The following is a 15,494-nucleotide window of genomic DNA, read 5'->3' as shown; positions in this document are numbered from 1 at the left end:
CCAACATTGGGTTGAAACAACCCAGCATTTTTTAGAGTGTACAATCTGTTATATCTGATTTTTTAAATAACAGTTGTGTGCTTGTGTTTTTTATATTTTCTTTGCAGATGGCTGATGATGCTTGGCGTTACATCAGCAGATGGTGTTTATGAGAATGTGAGATTGATGGTAAGTGTGTGTGCTGCTTCTTCCTCTCTCACCCTCTGTATCTAACAGCTGGGTACTCTTTCATTGTGGCGCACAAGGTGGCTATTTGCTCGGCTAAACGCTCCAACACCTGGTTCTTTACATCAGCTTTAAACGGGCTGTAGAAATCCTGGAAGGCATCTTGTCTGTCCACTGAGAACACCTGAGAACAACGTAGCAAAAATAGATACATTTATTCTTAACATCTCAGATCTTCAATGAGATTCAAATGTATTCAAACATGGATTCATGAGCTGCATCACTGAAATTGCATACTGTTGACTAGGTACTATATTTGGTTTGAAACACACTTTTGCGATTGTTGTAAAATATTCAGTTTTAATATGAATGAAATATATACTACCCATATTCAGATGTAAAGTGTTCATCAGAATTAAAGCTTCAATCATAATTTTGCTGTAAGTAGTAGGTCATTCTGGTATCTTTCGCTTACTGTTTTCAGACACTGGTCTCATATACTGTTTAATAAGGAAGTAGGCATATTCCAACACAGAGAGAGTCTTTCTCTAAAAACATAGTTCAAAACATCTTTCTGCTAAAACATAGACTCAATAACAAATAGAGATGTAGAACGCAAATAGTGTGCCATGACCAAGTGTGGTGAGATAAAGTGGCTACTAACTACTTCAGTTTAATCTACCATGTTCGTTTTTGGCCTAACTAGCCGTAATTCCAACAGACTGACAGAACTTCTTTTTTTTTTTTTTTCCTTCCTTCGTTTGTTTTTTGCAAAAATTTTTTTTTTTTTTTTTTCCTTCCTTCGTTTGTTTTTTTTTGTTTTTTTTGACTGCCCACAGTGAATCCTCACTGGTCTAAAGACCTGCTTCACATAACTGTAAAAAAAATATGTTCTTTAGGTTACATGTTCTGTCCCTAAATCAGTGGTTTTCAGCCTTTGTGAATTAAAGGCCCCTCACTGTCAAGACTATATTTGAAGATATTTCTGATGCTACTGCTGTAACAAGAACAGCTAACATATTTATCAACAGAAACTAGGAGTGACAAAATAATCAAATAATTAATTTTATTTAAAATAATTCAAACTATTATAAATAATTTCTGTAACGCCAGAAGTTTCAGAAACTTCTCACACTCTTTTTGTATTTGCATGTTTTTTTATTCAGTCATTACAGGATAAAGGGTTTATTATTATTATTATTAGCCTATTATTATATTTCTGACTCACAAATAGAAGTTTTTCAGTCATTTCCACCCAATAAAACATTTTAGAGCCTGACATAACTACAAAAGTGTATACTCATTATAAAAATTCCTATTACTTTGCGGTTGAAATTTTTTTTTTCCCATGACCTTTTCAGGTCTAGAATATAACAATGAAAATTTTAAACACCATGGGAACCCTCATTCTTTGATTGAAAAGACTGAAAGCTGTTGATGGAAAATATTAAAATAAGAGAAACATGATGTACGAAATATCTATAAAATAGAGAAATATGATGTCAGTTCACATCTTTAGCTGTTTTAGCTTATTTGATGCTTATTTTGTCATATTTTAAATAACTGTAATATACAGTGTAATATTAAAAGAAATAAAATTTCTTAATTTACATTTAAGCCATCTTGCAGTCCCCTTGGAAGTGTGCTGAGGCCCCCTAGTGGGTTCCAGCCCACTGGTTGAGAACCACTTCTTAAAATTCATCTGAAAATAAAACTATAAAGTCCCCTGTGACCAACTCTACACAGGATGTTCTCAGCCATGTGATATTTTTATTGCAATCTTACTGATTCACAGCAGCAGTTTAAAGTTTGAGCCCACTCGCTAATTTGTAATTGTTTTAGTGCCGCAGGTAACTTTTACCAAGCAGCTTCCTGTCCTATGGCAACTCACATCTCACCGTTGTCCATCTGCCCATGAGAACCAGCTAAAAGTAAAAGTGAAGGTACTTCATCCACCACTGGATATATGTTAATGGCTGTTATAGGGCTGTTACTGTCCCATAATCCTCTTTCACAATAGTAATAACTCATCGATATGTCACCTGCCTCGCCTGTGCCTGTATGTGTGTGCTGTATTCTGTACATTCTGCATGTTTGGCCAAAAACATGGTTTTCAGATTAATCTACCGCCACATAATAACTACACTATCCTCTTTTCTTCCCTCAGCTTGACCTATAATCCATATCAGTGTTGCATCTCTCTCTCCCTATCCTAACACACTAGCCTCAACACACTGCCCCATCTGTCACATGTACATAACCCTACTGACATCCAACCAAATTCCAACTCCACGCTCTCTCTCATTGGCTGCCCGGTGACTCATTGATGGGGCATTAGCCAATGGGGAGCAGGAATAGGGTTGGTGTAGGGAGGGCTGATTCAGCCACGCCTCAGGATTAATTATAGAGGGCAACAACAGAGGATTGGCGGCACAGACACAGCCCAACCAAAGCTGCTCTCGAACGTTCTAGCATCATACAACCCTTCCCCCCACATCTCCATACATCTTCCTATGCATCATCCCTTCTTTCTCGAGTCTCAGAGTGTAAAGTAGAAGCTACTCACCTGTGATTCATAGGGCAGGAAGGCGATGTTAATCTCAGTCAGTGTCTTTATGGATTTAGAGGCACGGGATTTACTTATCAGCTTAGCATAGATCATTGAATCTGATTAGACCGTTAGCATCTCGCTCAAAAATGACCAAAGGGGTTCTATATTTTTCCTGTTTAAAACTTGACTCTTCTGTAGTAGTTACATTGTGTACTAAGACCGACGGAAAATGAAAAGTTGCGATTTTCTAGGCCGATATGGCTAGGAACTAAACTATACTCTCGTTCCAGCGTAATAATCAAGGAACTTTGCTGCCGTACCATGGGTGCAGCAGCAAAGTTCCTTGATTATTACGCTGGAACGAGAGTATAGTTTAGTTCCTAGCCATATCGGCCTAGAAAATCGCAACTTTTCATTTTCCGTCGGCCTTAGTACACAATGTAACTACAGAAGAGTCAAGTTTTAAATATTGAAACTCTTTGGTCATTTTTGAGCGAGATGCTAACGGTCTAATCAGATTCAATGATCTATGCTAAGCTACAGCTAAAAGTGCTACCGCCAGACCCGGAGATCGGCTGAATGGATTCTAAAACGGTAAAACTCAACTGTTTAACTCTAGGGGAGTTGGAAAATGAGCCTATTTTCAAAAATAGTGGAGTGTTCCTTTAAAGTCTCTTATGCTGACCAAGGCTGCATTTATTTGATCAAAAAATCAAGTAAAGCATTAATACTGTGTAATATTACGATTTAAAATAACAGTTTGCTATTTCAAAATATTTTAAAAAGTAATTTATTCCTGTGACGCAAAGCTGAATATTCAGCAGTTATTACTCCAGTCTTCAGTGTCACATGATCCTTCAGAAATCATTCTCAAATGCTGATTTATGCTCAAGAAACATTTCTTATGATCAATGTTGAAAACAGTGGAAATGTTTTTCTGTGATATATTTTTTTTCGGGGTTCATTGAGTCTAGATCTTTTGAATTCTTTGAAAGAATAGAATGTTCAAAAGAACAACATTTATTTAAAAATAGAAATCTTTTGTAACATTATAAATGTCTTTACTGTTCCTTCATCAAATGAATGCATCCTTGCTGAAATTACAATTGATAACATTTCATCATTGTATTGTATATCAATAACTATCATCTTGTGTATGATGGGATATAATACAAACTCCCATGCAAGCGCTGTTTTATGTCTAAAAATAACTTACCTCATCAGATGGAGTAATGAGATATATGGCTTCCATGGTAGGAAGAGGCTCACGCCGCTTGGTTATGTCCTCAACAACTGGAGAAATTAAAGGAAATGGTTATGGAAAAAAGTCAATTTGAGCCAAATTGCTGTATAATTTATACAGTTAAGTGGTTTTGTGCCTGTTTGAAGCATTTCTACAGGAGTAAAACTCACTTGTGATTCCCTCAGACAAAATATCTGTCATTTTACAGCATGATGAGACCATTCTCATACTGAGCTTGTCCACCACCAATACCTGAGGGAGAACAGCATGCATTATATATGTAGAACACCACGTAACAAATCAAAGACCAGTGTAACACAACGTTTTAAATGCTGTTCGCCAACATGGGATGCTTCTGAGTCTATTTAATGAGTCATCTTTGATTCAAGTTCATTTCAAGATTCTTTTTTATCATACTGCACAGACTAAATAAAGATTGTGTTTTGACACAAACAAATGCTGCACATTACAACACATCAACAATCTTTTTCATAATGATTCTTCAGATGAATAGACGGTGAGATTGATGTGTACCTTCCATTTTCCCTTCTTCTTCACCTTCTTAATGACATCATTCATAATCTCTGTAGCATAAACAAAAAACATGAAAAACAGTGATTTCTGCAAAATGGAGATAGCAAAAAAGACAATGTTCAGGGAAAACATCAATATTTTGGATGCAAGAGATGAAGCAAATCTGAGTCCAAATTTAAGTCAAGATTATAGGAAACGTCTCAAATCTCAAATGCAAGAAAATACCTTATTAAAGAAGAAAAGAAATAATATATAGCTAATGACTAAACAAAACCTTACATTCTCTAGCCTTGGTTCTTACCATTGTGACTGTAATATTGATGTTACAATGCTTAGATATGTTATAATTAATAAATTAATCTGAAATAATGATAGCATTGACTGAGACCGATATCCAGACAAAGATCTTAAATTACTATATTTCATACTCAATATATGTTAAGAATATTGAAAAAAAAATTGTCATTTAAAATATACAGTATAGGTGTGTGATAATGGGAGCATGTCTGCCTCACTTTAAATATATCTGAGAGAATGTCACTTCAAATATATCTGTGCTAAAACACTGCATAATCATACACTCTCTCTGGCAGACATTTTCTCCACACAGTCCACTGAGACAACTATGCAGAGTTTGCCAAAAGTATCAGGTAGAGGTGTTGCTGAGTCTAGACCTTCTCTCCTTTTTTTTTTAATATGTTTAAAACTGCAAAATACTCTCTCTAGAGACTGAAGAACATGGGTCTGGGCTGAATTTATTATTATAACATTATGGTTTGCTGCTTAGCATCACATTTAAGTACGATATGAGGATTCTTTTGTAATTTGTTCAGTGTGATTTGGTGTTGAGATTTTTTTTTCCTTTTTGCATTTAGTGCTTAGTTAATGATATAATAAGTCGATGATTAAGAAAATTGTATGAAACCACATAATAAAAAAAGAAATCAAATATACCATTCATGTCTTTTATGACAGCAGAAAATGAAACGATCAACTTGATTTGTTAGTTTAAATGATATATATTGTGTGGTGAGAGAGACCCAGCAATCATAGGCCTAATCTCTTCCCAATCCTCTTACACCACCAGCCTCTCTATTTTTGTTCTTCCTCTGTCTCTCTTTCTCCTGCTCTTTGTCACTCCTTTTTTTCTTTTTCTCACTCTCTTTCTCTCTTTGTATCTCTGCCACTGGATGTGAGCACAATGGACCTGAATCATTTTTACTGCCCTTTTAAAAGCTCCATTGAATGGCGAGATCCCAAACGCAACAGCTTCCTGCAGTCATATAACCAGTGTTGGGGGTAACGCATTACAAGTAACGAGATTTACGTAATCAGATTACTTTTTTCAAGTAACTAGTAAAGTAACACATTACTTTCCATAAAAAGTAACTAAGTGACGTAATTAGTTACTTTTTTATGGAGTAACGCAATATTGTAATGCATTACTTTTAAAAGTAACTTTCCCCAACACTGCATATAACACATTTCACAGCTATTGACGCTGGATCTGTCAGTTCTAACACCCAGAGGTGTTGCTGCATTAAAATAAACTTGTGATGAGCCTCACAGGCTATTACTGAAATTGTCGAACAACAAATCAACATCCAGTCTGACAACATTTCTGTTTATAAAAAAAGTTGCTAGTGAGATTAAAAAGGGTGGAAACTGGATTGAAAGCTTTTAGATACTAACAGACTAAAATCAGATACAATATTAATAGTACAAACCAATATGTCCAAATACATGAATAGACAAATACCATCCAGCAGCATTTTTGATATATACCTATTATGCTATGTGTAATTTTTCCTGATGTTGATGCAGTAATGAATATTTAGTCCTTGATGTACACATTGGCAAAAGTAACAAATATTCACAAGTGATAATTGGTAATGTTTTTCCTCAGAATCTTTTAAGATTTAATCAACACCAGCACTATATATGGCTACAGAAATAACAAGAAAGAATGACACAGGACAGATGGCGAAAAGTGAAGTCTATATTGTAATGCATTACTTTTAAAAGTAACTTTCCCCAACACTGCATATAACACATTTCACAGCTATTGACGCTGTATCTGTCAGTTCTAACACCCAGAAGTGTTGCTGCATTAAAATAAACTTGTGATGAGCCTCACACAGGCTATTACTGAAATTGTCGAACAACAAATCAACATCCAGTCTGACAACATTTCTGTTTATAAAAAAAGTTGCTAGTGAGATTAAAAAGGGTGGAAACTGGATTGAAAGCTTTTAGATACTAACAGACTAAAATCAGATACAATATTAATAGTACAAACCAATATGTCCAAATACATGAATAGACAAATACCATCCAGCAGCATTTTTGATATATACCTATTATGCTATGTGTAATTTTTCCTGATGTTGATGCAGTAATGAATATTTAGTCCTTGATGTACACATTGGCAAAAGTAACAAATATTCACAAGTGATAATTGGTAATGTTTTTCCTCAGAATCTTTTAAGATTTAATCAACACCAGCACTATATATGGCTACAGAAATAACAAGAAAGAATGACACAGGACAGATGGCGAAAAGTGAAGTCTGGCTCTGATGAAAGAAACAATCGGAGAGTGCATTATGAACCCTGGAAATCTTGTCAATCCTCATGGTTGCATTTAGAGCCAGAAAATATCCAGGGCTACTAAAAAAAGTACATTTTTGAAACTGGCATGTCAAAACTGTAAAAAGGGATGGAGTATAGGACAAATCTAACATCCATTGAGCCTATAGATATAACAAAAGGTGACTAATATCATGGTGTAAAGGAATCACAATCACAATGCCTTGCATAGATATATACAGTAGATAGATAGAAAAGACAGATATAAAAAATAAGCACAACATATGTCAGACTGAACAATTAACATCTAACACCAGCCTTGTTTAATAGCTTTTCTTAACAGCTTTTTCTAAGAACAAATTCCTGCCTGTATTATATGTACTCAGGCCCATTTTTCCACTCTTTGTGCTTCCACCCAAAAGCATTATGAGCCTCCCCTCATATCTAGATCCTTAATCCTACAGGACTACACAGATTACTGTGTATCTCCAATCTCCAGTGTGCTTTTAGCTACATCATAATCATTTGCATAGTGCAATATAATAATATAATATAATAAGAGTGTTAAATTTAAAGAATTTAAGAAGAGCAGTGTTACTGTATGAGGATTATGTTGGTGAATAGTGCAGTAACATTCAAATACCACAAATTAGAAATAGCTGAAATATCACTTTTAAATACATCACAAATTTAGCCCTAAATCAACTTGAACAAAACATTTCTTACTTTCTCCGACAATCGCCTTGAGCCCCAGAGATGCCATGCTGTCTCCTGTTCTCTCTGTCTCCCTGCTGGACTCGCAGTGCGCTCAGAGCTACAGTTGGTGTAAATGGGATGCAGTACTTGCGTCGATGCCTAATCCCACCACACGCCTCCGCAGCTCCACTGTTGACATATGCTGCATGTCTTGTAAACTACACACACGCACATTTGTGCATATTAAGCATAGCCTTCCAGCAGCTTCTGTCATGTATTGATGAGGCATTGACTGTTTTTGTGAGCGATTTGTTTTACTCATGTTTTGGGGTATTGCATACAGTTATATGAACTGCTATGAAAGTAAGGGATTTTAAATTCACATCAAGAAAAATTAACGTTTGCGCAATAATTGCGTTACAATGCATTTACTGTAGTTGTGCTTCTGTCAGAAAGAATACCAGAAAAGAGCACTAGCGCCCGCTAGAGGGCGACATCGTCTTTTTATTCTGCCCAATGCAAGTGGCCGCTTCAGAGAAATGCTTCACTCATTTATTTTAAAATTCTTTAAATCTCCCTATAAAATTATATTTTTTATATTTTTAGCTTATTATTTCATACATGACAAAAAAAACATAAACCAGGTTTGTTTTGCATTTATCTTTCCTACAGCAAAGTATCGCAGACAATAAAAAAAAAAAAGTTAAGTTAAATTAAATTGTATGCTTTATTTATAGTATTTTTGGAACATTGCATACATTTTCTTGTATGTCTTAAAAATCAAGCTCTGCCTATAGTGGTGAGAAATTTGATTCATCTAAGTGATTCTTTTGAATCTTTCGGAAGATTTTAGGCTTGACTTTAAGCTATTGAAAAAAAAACCAATGACAATAGACTTAATTAGGAGTTTCAATTACGTCGTTATACCCCCTTTTTGTGTATAATACTAGTTAGTCATTTGCCCACATTCATAACGAGATGCCTCGTTAATTAACCTAAATTTGTTGATGTGCTATTTGTCACCTTAATTTTCTCATACTATAGTCAGTCCTTGAAGTCAGGAAATGCCCTTCCAAAAGTGAACAACTTTGAGTCATTACATAGAGTTGATGGAAACGATTAGTTCACAGATTTGTTCAAACCCCTTGATTCGCTCTTAGAATCATAATGCTTAGAATGAACGCACAGCCCCGCCTCTAATTGGAGGTGAATTCAGAATCCTGCAACCCCGCCTTCAGCACGCTCATGTGTCTCCTAAAGAAACGTGTGTTTTGACGCAGAAACCGAGCACAGAGTCTGTGCTTCACACAGGACTAAAGAAGCACTACACCAAGAGTTATGGAAAACTAAGCCTTCTTTAATCCAGCGCGGTGCCTGTCAACTCTATATGTAACTCCAGCTACTCTTCCTGCGTTCAAACTACTTGAGTAAAAAGAGGGCGGAGCCGCTAAAATCAACTTCAGTTCATATATTATCATAAGAAACCAGCGCCCTGCTGCTACTACAGAGTTGCTCCTCAGAGACGAATTTGACCGATCCAGCAGTATTTGCCATCTATCAGCGGCGCGATGGGGGATTTGATCTCAACTCATCTGGACGAAGCCAAACGGGAGGTTATAACAGGTAAGCGCTCTGATGGACTTGTCTGCTAACCGCGATGCTTTACTAATTGCAAGACGTGATAGATAATCTTGGTATGTCAAATATGGTGTTGCGAAATGGTTGCAATGCAATTTCAGTTAAGGCCAGTGCTGGGGTTTTGGGTGAAAGGGTTTACATTCTACCCCAAAAAGTAAACGTGGGATAATGAACTTTGCGCCGTTGCCGCACTAAAGAGAAAGTTTTTTGCGACGTGGCACAGTATTTCATGTTACTTTTTATAAGTTTTAAATAACACAGTGCATAAATAATCACTGTATGATTAGTAAGAATCGAAAAAGAGAGAGAGAGAGGATTAAACTCATAGTGCTTCTCCATTAGGATGTACAAGATACATGTGAGTTGCACTATTGTTGATAAAGAAGGTCCCCGGTTCGAGCCCCGGCACGGACAGGAGGCCTTTCTGTGTGGAGTCTGCATGGGTTTACGCTGGGTGCTCCGGTTTCCTCCCATAGACATGCAGGTTAGGTTAAAGGGGTCATATGATGCTTTTTTTTAAAGATCATTATTTTGTGTATTTGGTGTAACAGAATATGTTGACATGCTTTAATGTTCAAAAAAACACATTATTTTTAAAATACTGTACATTATTGTAGGTCCTCTATGCCCCGCCTATCTCAAACGCATCGTTTTCAACAAAGCCCCTCCTTCCAACAAGCACAGTCGGTTTCCTCCCACAGCCCAAACACATGATGACCCCTTTAATTGAACATTCTAAATTGTCCCCGGACGTGTGTGTAAAGACAAGACTTGTGTGTATGGATCGACTTGTGTATGGATTAACTGGATTTCGCCATGAATATAGCCACAGATGCTGGATTGGCGTTAAGAAAGAAATAAACAAACAAACACGCACTATTGTTGATATCTTAAATAAATCATGAAAAAATCAAATGAATTGTAAATAAATTTGTGTGGGTGACCAGGTGGCCTGCATCTCTTCAGAACTTTGTGGTCAGGTGTGGTTTGGGTGGAACGGGTTTGAGTAAATGCTGACATTCACTGTGGATACTATAGCAGAAGATTACCTACCAGTGCCAGAAGATAACTTTTGTATTTAGGAACAAATACAAAAGTTAAATCACAACATATAGTACATTTATGTACAAACAAACCATTTAACTGACTTAAATGGTCAGTTTGAATAGTTATGGGTATTACCTATGAAGTCCTATCAGCATCAAATATGGTCAGAATAGGTTGAGATTTAATCTGTTCCATGGGCTGTTGGAGATTTTGCTTCAGCGTTCAGTATTTCAAGGCTGATTTCAGTTGTTTTGTTGTTGTTTTCAATCAAAACCATTCAATTTTTGCAACCTTATTTTATAATGCAGTAAATACAGATATTTAACAGCTACAGGTGTCTGTAGAGACACTAAACCCAAATAATACAATCCTATAATAGAATCCAGGTAAAATCATCTGAGTTTTTTTTTTGTTGTTATTTTTGGGTGATTGTGCAATTTTGCATGAGTCTTGGTTAATTTCTGACCCTTTTAACTACTTTGTTACTTTTAAAGGGGTCATATCATGCGATTTCAAGTTTTCCTTTCTCTTTGGAGTGTTACAAGCTCTTGGTGCATAAAGAAGATCTGTAAAGTTGCAAAGACTAAACGGGGCATAGAGGACCTACAATAATGTACAGTATTTGAAAAATAATGTGTTTTTTGAACATTAAAGCATGTCAACATTCTGTTACACCAAATACACAAAATAATGATCTTTAAAATAGCATCATATGACCCCTTTAACTACTGGAGAAATTTTGTATTAAAAATCTAACTAAACTCAAAGGATAATGTAAATAATCTTTTATTTGTTGATTTAGTCTGGAAACATTATCTGGCTGGGGTGTCACTGTGGGAAAATAAAAAGCACAGTTTTTGCTGCTTATAATTTTGTATCATTGTAAGATAAAATTGATACTGAGATTGATTTGAGAAATGCAAGAAAGAACTGTTAACTTTCCATTTTCTCTCCTTTTGCACATTTTAAGAGAAAGCACATATCAGATAAGGAATCTCAGGAATGCATGCAGAGCCTAACAGCATTAAGGAGGCTGCCTGGATGATCTGTCATACTCAACATTTAGATAACCTTTGTTCAGCAGGCCGTGTATGCTTACTCTCATAAGCTAATTCATAGGGGGTGTGACTGACTTAATTTTTCAGGTTCTATAAAAATGTGTGGAACTGTAGTAGAATCTGCCTATATGCAGTCAGCTTGTCAGACAATATGAAACATCAACAGTGGGCTATTGTTTGTTGTTGACTGTATGACCTCACCTTTCTCTTCTCTGTGTAGTTAATGCTGCTCAATGTGAAAGCCCGCAGGTGATGGAGATTTACCGCTGATTACAGAACCGGCTTTACTGATAAGATGCGCGTTAAATATCGCGTGCGATTTATCGTGCAGCCATAGTATGAATGTAACAAACAAAGGAAAGATGCAGTCTTAGTCCTTACAAATACTTTTCTGATTGCACTGTTTAAGTGTAATTGAGTTGCTCTGTGGTTATAGTTTGTTTCATTGGCTAATGAAGTGCAAGCAGTATCTTCAGCGTGAGGCTTCGGAGTCTCTCTTTGAAGTGGCTGTTAATGCTAACTTGATTTGTTCTTGAGCTTGTAATGAAATTAAAAAGGAACAAGGCATGGCACCAAGTATCACATGAGACTCATTCAGTGAGTGACTCATAAACAAACAGCACACACACACATACACAAATGCTCTCAGCCTTAGAGAGATTCACATGAACATGCACATGCCCTCTATCTTGTGGTTTCTTCCCGACCTGGGGCCTAGTACATAACCATTGTTTTCATTCAACCTCTCAAAGAAATGTCTTCTGTTAGCACCCTTTTTTATTTTAAATGCATTCTGACATGTATAGTAATGTGTGAAGTCTTTCCATGCATCGTATATGCTGCAAGTCTCCTATGGTCATGAACAACTTGACATTTCCAGGCCTGGAGAGATTCTTTGGTCATGTTACCTTTTTCCTTCCCAGAACTTCCATAGCATATTCTTGTTGTCAGTACCAGGATCTGAGCTCCCAGATTTCCCTCTCAAGAGCTTTCACTTCGTCCGCTCTGACATGGACACATTCCAAAGAAACTTCCTTTTCCTCTTTCCCCACCCCCTTGAAGGCCAGCTGCCACATTACCAAAGCAGAGCTTGCAAAGATTTCTTTCCCACCTTCAGCTTCATGCACATTACTGAGATGTTTGTTTTAGTGTCGAAATCAGTTACTGAGAAAAGCAAGCTTCGTTCGTTGGATTTGTGATGAGATGGGGGATTGTGAAATTTTGTGTCAGGAATGATTTGGCATGGCAGCAGATCATTGGGGATCTGCCTAAGGGTGTTTGTAAAAGATTGATGCCTGATCAGTGTGCAAACAATGGTGCAGCAACAACTGCACAGCCCTTACAGTCAGCTCTGTTCCCACCATCACTGTCTGTACATGTATAACTACACTACCCATAATCCTGAAATGGGCAGTATCTTTAAAGGTGCAGTATAGGTGATTGTCTTCAGAAACATTTTTTGTTATGCTGGCTAAAAGTCTCTTCACAGCCCAATAGCAATCATTAAGTGAAGTGGTCTAAATGTATTTATATATTCTGTGGAAGGCATAGGACCAAGAAATGTTCATCCAATCAAAACGCTCGTTCTGAGCATTTTGATTGGCTTTCCTACCTGCCTGTCAACATTTGTATTTGCATACCTCTGAGCACCCGGTTCGCGCAGATAGGATACGTCATCATCAGTACGTTCACGTACGATGTGCAGACAGGGCGATAATGGCAGGCAAACATCAACAACCTGATCTTCCTTCGTATTGTAATACTTTTTCTAACTGTACTATAAAGTTTTCTCACCAGTGAATGACATATGATGTATTGTAGTAATGTTGTCTCTGGTCGTCTGGTCTGTTCGTGTTCATGCGTTCAGGGGGCGTGGCTTTGGACAGCGATTTGCAGGTAGGGTGGGTAAGGGGGCGTGGCTTTGGACGGCGATTGTAGGGACGGTGGTACGTTCGCTTTCAGTGCTATCAGGCTAAAGTTAGCATTTTCCAAGATCTCCTACTGCACCTTTAATATTCAGACAAGTTGCTATTATAGAAGTGAGTTTTTGTTTCAAAACAAAGTTTGTAGTTTTGTGATTCATCAGGTGCTAAAACAATGCAAATAAACAACACATGCAAATAATTGTTTATAGACTATTATAGTATTTATTAATACATTTTAAATTGGCTTTATTTTTTGTAATTTTGCTGTTCTTTCGTAATTTATTTTTTTTTTTTTGTAATTTTAGTACTTTCTCATTTAATTTCAGTTAGTTTCTGATGCAAAATTCACATTTTTATTTATTTATTTATTATTTTTGGCATTTTTTGCCTTTATTAGGATAGTACAGTATATTAGGGCAAAGTGGAGAGAGGGGGGGGGCGGGATTGGGGAAGGTCCATGAGCCAGGACTCGAACTGGGGATGCCCGAAGAGCAATGGTGCTATATGTCAGCACGCTGCCCACGAGGCTATTGGTGCCGACATTTTTAAAGTGTACGTTTTTCATCAAATATTTGTATTTTATTTATTTCAGCTGTATTTAAATTAGCACAAGCGTTAGTTTTAGTTAACAGTAACAACACTGCAGTAGGTTCAATTCATATTTCATAGCTTTCTTGGCAAGTAAGATCATCACGTATTTCCCATCGCTTCTAATATGGTACTTTTTAAAACAATGCAGATGGTCAGGTTGACCTTATTCTGAGCCTCCTTGTCTCCTTTTTCACATTCCCCTCTGTTAAGTGCTGGCTGCACAACAGCCTAATGGCTTTAGCAGTTCATTTAATTACATATTCTGGCAAATATGATAGATTGAGAGTTGGTCAGGAGAAATCATAAGCAGAGCTCTACAGACTTTTAATTTCTGCAGTGTAGACCGTACACATTTTAGGGTGTTCCTACATGTGTGCATTTGACTTGGCAGACTGAAGTATGTAAATGCTATACGTCAGGCCTGTTTATAATTTGCTTTGATGTTTGAACTTGAGCATTTAACTGTATGGATCTGATTTGTTTGAGTCTCACCCTGTATGAAACTTAAATTTTATCAGTCATAGCAATCATATATAATCTTGAAATATCCCCTACTGTTATTCCAGTTGTATGTTTATTTTAGGAACTGGAGCTATTTTTAATGTGCAGGTGATTTCACTGATCTTTCTTAAAGGGTTAGTTCATCCAAAAATGAAAATTAGCCCATAAATTACTCGCCCTCAAGTCATCTTAGGTGTATATGACTTTCTTCTTTCAGACGAATCCAGTCGGAGTTATATTAAAAATTGTCTTTGATCTTTCAAGCTGTTTAATGCCACTCAGCGGGTGTTGCATGCACCAGTCCAAAAGAAGTTAAATAAAAAGCGCCCATCCATAAAAAATGTCTCACACGGCTCCGGGGGGTGAACAAAGGCCTCCTGTAGCGAATCTATGCGTTTTTGTAAGAAAAATATCCATATTCAAAACGTAATAATCACTTTAATGTAGCTTGTGCCAACAGTCCTACACGGAAGCAGCTCCGGGTGGATGATGTATGAGTTCAGCGTTGCGCATGCGCTTGTGAGTCTCGTGAAAACCAACGTTTGTTTACAGGATCAAAGGAAGCAAATTTTCCTTACTTTAGCAAAGGAAAACCAGTCTCCTCTTGGCTTATATCGAAATCCTCCCGACATTCTTCTACAAATAATTCTAATAAGTGACCGTTGTTTTGTTTGGATCTCTCCCCTGCGCTTCCGCGTTCGTCACTTCTGAGCGGCGCATGCGCAAAGCCGATGTCTTACGTCATGCTCCTGGAGCTTCTTCCGTGTACAACAGTGAGCGCAAGCTAGATTAAAGTGATTATTACGTTTTGAATATGGATATTTTTCTTACAAAAACACACCGATTCACTACAGGAGGCCTTTGTTCACCCCCGGAGCAGTGTGAGATACTTTTTTTTTATGGATGGGCGCTTTTTATTTAAGTTCTTTTGGACTGAAGCAATGCAACACCCGCTGA

The 15,494-nt window shown here is 36.9% G+C and overlaps 2 protein-coding genes across 2 annotated transcripts in view; one reads left to right on the top strand and one right to left on the bottom strand.

Moving 5' to 3' along the window:
* The window catches only part of LOC107681214 (syntaxin-binding protein 1-like), a 14,564-nt gene extending 6,657 nt beyond the window's left edge, over nt 1-7,907 (bottom strand). Inside the window, exons 1-6 of the mRNA XM_016477428.1 lie at nt 7,808-7,907; nt 4,494-4,543; nt 4,130-4,211; nt 3,933-4,009; nt 2,732-2,812; nt 201-349 (exon numbers count right to left, since the gene is read on the bottom strand). Of these exons, the coding sequence (XP_016332914.1) occupies nt 201-349; nt 2,732-2,812; nt 3,933-4,009; nt 4,130-4,211; nt 4,494-4,543; nt 7,808-7,844 (476 nt within the window). The 5' untranslated portion in view covers nt 7,845-7,907. The remainder of the gene's footprint in view (nt 1-200; nt 350-2,731; nt 2,813-3,932; nt 4,010-4,129; nt 4,212-4,493; nt 4,544-7,807) is intronic.
* Nucleotides 7,908-8,963: 1,056 nt separating this feature from the next.
* LOC107681249 (niban-like protein 1) overlaps nt 8,964-15,494 on the top strand; it is a 28,818-nt gene continuing 22,287 nt past the window's right edge. Inside the window, exon 1 of the mRNA XM_016477490.1 lies at nt 8,964-9,400. Within this exon, the coding sequence (XP_016332976.1) occupies nt 9,346-9,400 (55 nt within the window). The 5' untranslated portion in view covers nt 8,964-9,345. The remainder of the gene's footprint in view (nt 9,401-15,494) is intronic.

The sequence above is a fragment of the Sinocyclocheilus anshuiensis genome, unplaced genomic scaffold, assembly GCF_001515605.1.
Source record: "Sinocyclocheilus anshuiensis isolate Anshui unplaced genomic scaffold, SAMN03320099.WGS_v1.1 scaffold1495, whole genome shotgun sequence".
NCBI classification, from domain to species: domain Eukaryota; kingdom Metazoa; phylum Chordata; class Actinopteri; order Cypriniformes; family Cyprinidae; genus Sinocyclocheilus; species Sinocyclocheilus anshuiensis.
This window is presented reverse-complemented; position numbering and strand designations above follow the sequence as displayed.